Consider the following 3,160-nt stretch of genomic DNA (forward strand, 5'->3'; position numbering starts at 1 on the left):
TGCCCCTTTAAATCCTCTAATACGGGTGTTATTCCCTCTCTAGCTCCTAATGGTATTGGGTAAGGTTTGACATTAGTAATTTTTGATGGAGGGAGAGGCGGTGCAGCTTGTAGCAGCCGGACCTCAAGTGCCTGGGAACCAAACAACCACTGCCTCCCATTATTGTCAATCCAGGTTCTCCCTTTCAATACGTCAAGTCCCAAGAGGTTAAGTGGGAAGTCTTGCACTACCATAGTTGTTTCGATTTTGGTTTCTTCCCCAGGCAAGTGCAGGCCAACTCTAGCCATTGCCTGTGGCTGAACCTTACCAAATGCATCTACTACAAATACTTTTTTCTTTGAAGGGAAAATCCCACAGTTAGTGGCATCTTGTGTTTTAATGGCCGAAATCTGTGCTCCAGTATCTATCAGAAAGGTGACCAGGACTCATTTTGGCCCTACAATCCCTGTGATAAATAAATCTCCCCAATCATTTTCAGTGAGCCACCTAATATATGTCCTACCTTTGCCCCCCTGCTCACCATTGGAGGGCGAAGGATCTAGTTCCCCGCTGACTCTCGGGAGACATTTATTCCTAAAGAATCAATCTCAGAAAGTGCACTAGGGGTAATGGCACCTTGAAAGACCGCTTCCCTATTTACTGTTTTATCAGGCCACCCCATCACCAGCCTCTCTAACTTGTCTGTTGGCAGCCCGTCCATTAGGTCACATGGGATCCCCTTTTGCCAGCCCTTTGCCCACAAGCTATTGCACTTGTTTGGGAAGTCCCTCCTCCCAGATGGTTTTATGAGGGGTGGCTTTTTTGCGCCTCTGGAGTGTGGGACTGTTTTAACTTCCATCCACCTTAGATTTCTGGTAGTTGGAGGGCCAACAGGGCCATATTTGTGCCCATAATTGATTAACTCTTGGGCTACTTCACCCCAAGTCCACACTTTCCTATCTGGGGGTCGGCAAGGCCAATTGGGAGCAAATCCCTCTAAAGTTGCCTGTATTTTCCCCTGTATTTGAATCCCAATTGGTTTTAAAGAGCTGGGAAGTCCCCTTATAAGGGGAGTCATTCGCTCGGGATCCACCGGCATCAGCATCGGGGATTCCTGCCTAGGTTCTAATTTCTGATCGTACATCATTTGTAGGCAAGATGCTTTCTGCACACTTTCCACCAACTGATTAAAGGTTCCTGTAATTGCGAGAGGATCCCCCCTTTCCAGGGGGTTCGACCCTCCTGCCCACTAAGCTGCTCGCTGGGTTAGAGACCAGGGGGCTCGGTGGTATCCAGTAGTTAAAAATACTCCTGGCCCCCAATATCCTTCTGCCTCCCTTTCACTGAGCAAAATCTGATCCCCTCCTGATAGTGACACTCTCCACACATAGTCAGTCTTGGGGTTCGGCCAAAATCCTTTTTCAATTTTGCCAATTCAGTGGCAGTGTAGGGGATTTCTTTAGTTGTAACTTGGGGAAAATGGTCCTGCTCATCTTCATAACTGTATTCGGTTTTAACTAAGGGTCGCAGTGAGGGTGGTTCTGATCTCTCTGATTTTTTTCTCGCTGCCTGCAGATAATTAATAGGGTAAATAGTTTGGGGGGGTGCCTCCTCATGGACGGCATTCACAAGGAGTTGCTCCTTCAGAGCAGCTCGTAAAATTTTAACCTGGTCCTTTTCCTCTTCCAATTGTTTTTTTAATTCACCAACTTGTCCCTGCAGGGTTTGAACCAGGGTTTGGAGACATTCTATGGTCTGAGATTCAGCGGCACGACAGCAGTCTCCTGCTTCCACTGCCACCGCTAGGCTGGCGCCAAGAACGGCACACAGGGGTCTGGGGTGGGGGTCTTTTATAGGCTGCTTGCCTGAGGCAACAACTTCACGCTTGCACAGAACTCCCTCGTGTCCTGCATGCCCAGGGCAATGGCACGTAGCCCGCATCTCTGAGCCCCGCTATGCCTGGGGTCTCATGCGCTGATCGCGTGCACATGCCCACAGCCAATCGTGTGCTCCGAGTAGGCTGTTACCATGGCCTTGCCACTGTCCTTGTTGCCATGTGAGTGGGCGACACCCCGCACACTTTCCTGCAAGGTCCTGCCAGCTTCATGTGGGCAAGCTTTGAGACAAATGTCCAGCCATTTTGTCCCTCACACCATGCTGAGTGACATTCCCTTGTCTGAGGATCTGCTACACACTAATAAGGGTGGGAGGATTTTTTAACCCAAATAGCAGTCCTAGATATCCAAAGACCTATTTCCTCCTTTTACATAACGAACATTATTACAGTATTAAGGATGTTAGGAAGGTGTTTAGGGTAAGAAACTTTTGTGAGCTTTGTCACACATTGCATAACCATAGCATAACTGTAAATATTATTGCCAGGTCTGCTTGTCCCATGACTGTGCAGGCAACTTGGGGACAAGGATAAGGTACGCCAGCTACAGACTGCTGTGTAAGCCTGGGGAATATTTAAAGATGCACAAGGCCCTGGTTGTAAAAAAACCAATTGGTTCTTTGGTTATGGTTTTCTGTGTGAGAAGTGTAAGGACTATGTAGGCCATGATGGCTACTTTGTTGTTAGCCAGCTTCTAAATAAAAAAACCAAAGGATGTGCAATTAATTACACAAGGTGGTAAACTTGTGTGCATAGAAGTACCCAGTGTGATAATATGCTTCACAGAGGCTTTAATTTTTTAGTCATGAAACCAAACAACCTTCCCCAAGTTTTGGGTATTGCACCAGGCACATGAAGGACAAGAAGTTAATAAATTGAATTCACCAAGGGGAAGTCATGCTTGATAAACTTCTATGATGAAATGACTGGCCTGGTTGATGAGGGGACAGCAGTGGATATTGTCTACCTAGACTTCAAGTAAGGCTTTTGACACTTTCTGCCAGAGGATCCTCATAGAGAAGCCACTGAAGTACGGGCTGGATGAGCAGACGGTGAGGTGGATTGAAAACTGTTTGAATGGCTGGGCCCAGAGAGTGGTGGTCAGTGGCATAAAGTTGGAGGCTGGTAACTAACATTGTACCCCAGGGGTTAAAACCTGGGTCAAATCCTGTTTAACATCTTCATTAATGATCTGGGTGATGGGGCAGCAGCAAGTCTGCTGATGACACAACACTGAGAAGAGTGGCTGATACGCCAGAGGTTCGTGCTACCATCCAGAGGTACCTC

The 3,160-nt window shown here is 47.4% G+C and overlaps 1 protein-coding gene across 1 annotated transcript; it reads right to left on the reverse strand.

Annotated features, from left to right (window-relative positions):
• Positions 1 to 538: 538 nt before the first annotated feature.
• Positions 539 to 1,920, reverse strand: LOC104028762 (uncharacterized). Its single transcript, XM_009479887.2, is given in 2 exon segments — positions 539 to 1,377; positions 1,380 to 1,920. Coding segments are annotated over 2 exon segments (1,380 nt in total).
• Positions 1,921 to 3,160: the final 1,240 nt, after the last annotated feature.

The sequence above is a fragment of the Pelecanus crispus genome, chromosome 5 (assembly GCF_030463565.1).
Source record: "Pelecanus crispus isolate bPelCri1 chromosome 5, bPelCri1.pri, whole genome shotgun sequence".
Lineage (NCBI taxonomy): Eukaryota > Metazoa > Chordata > Aves > Pelecaniformes > Pelecanidae > Pelecanus > Pelecanus crispus.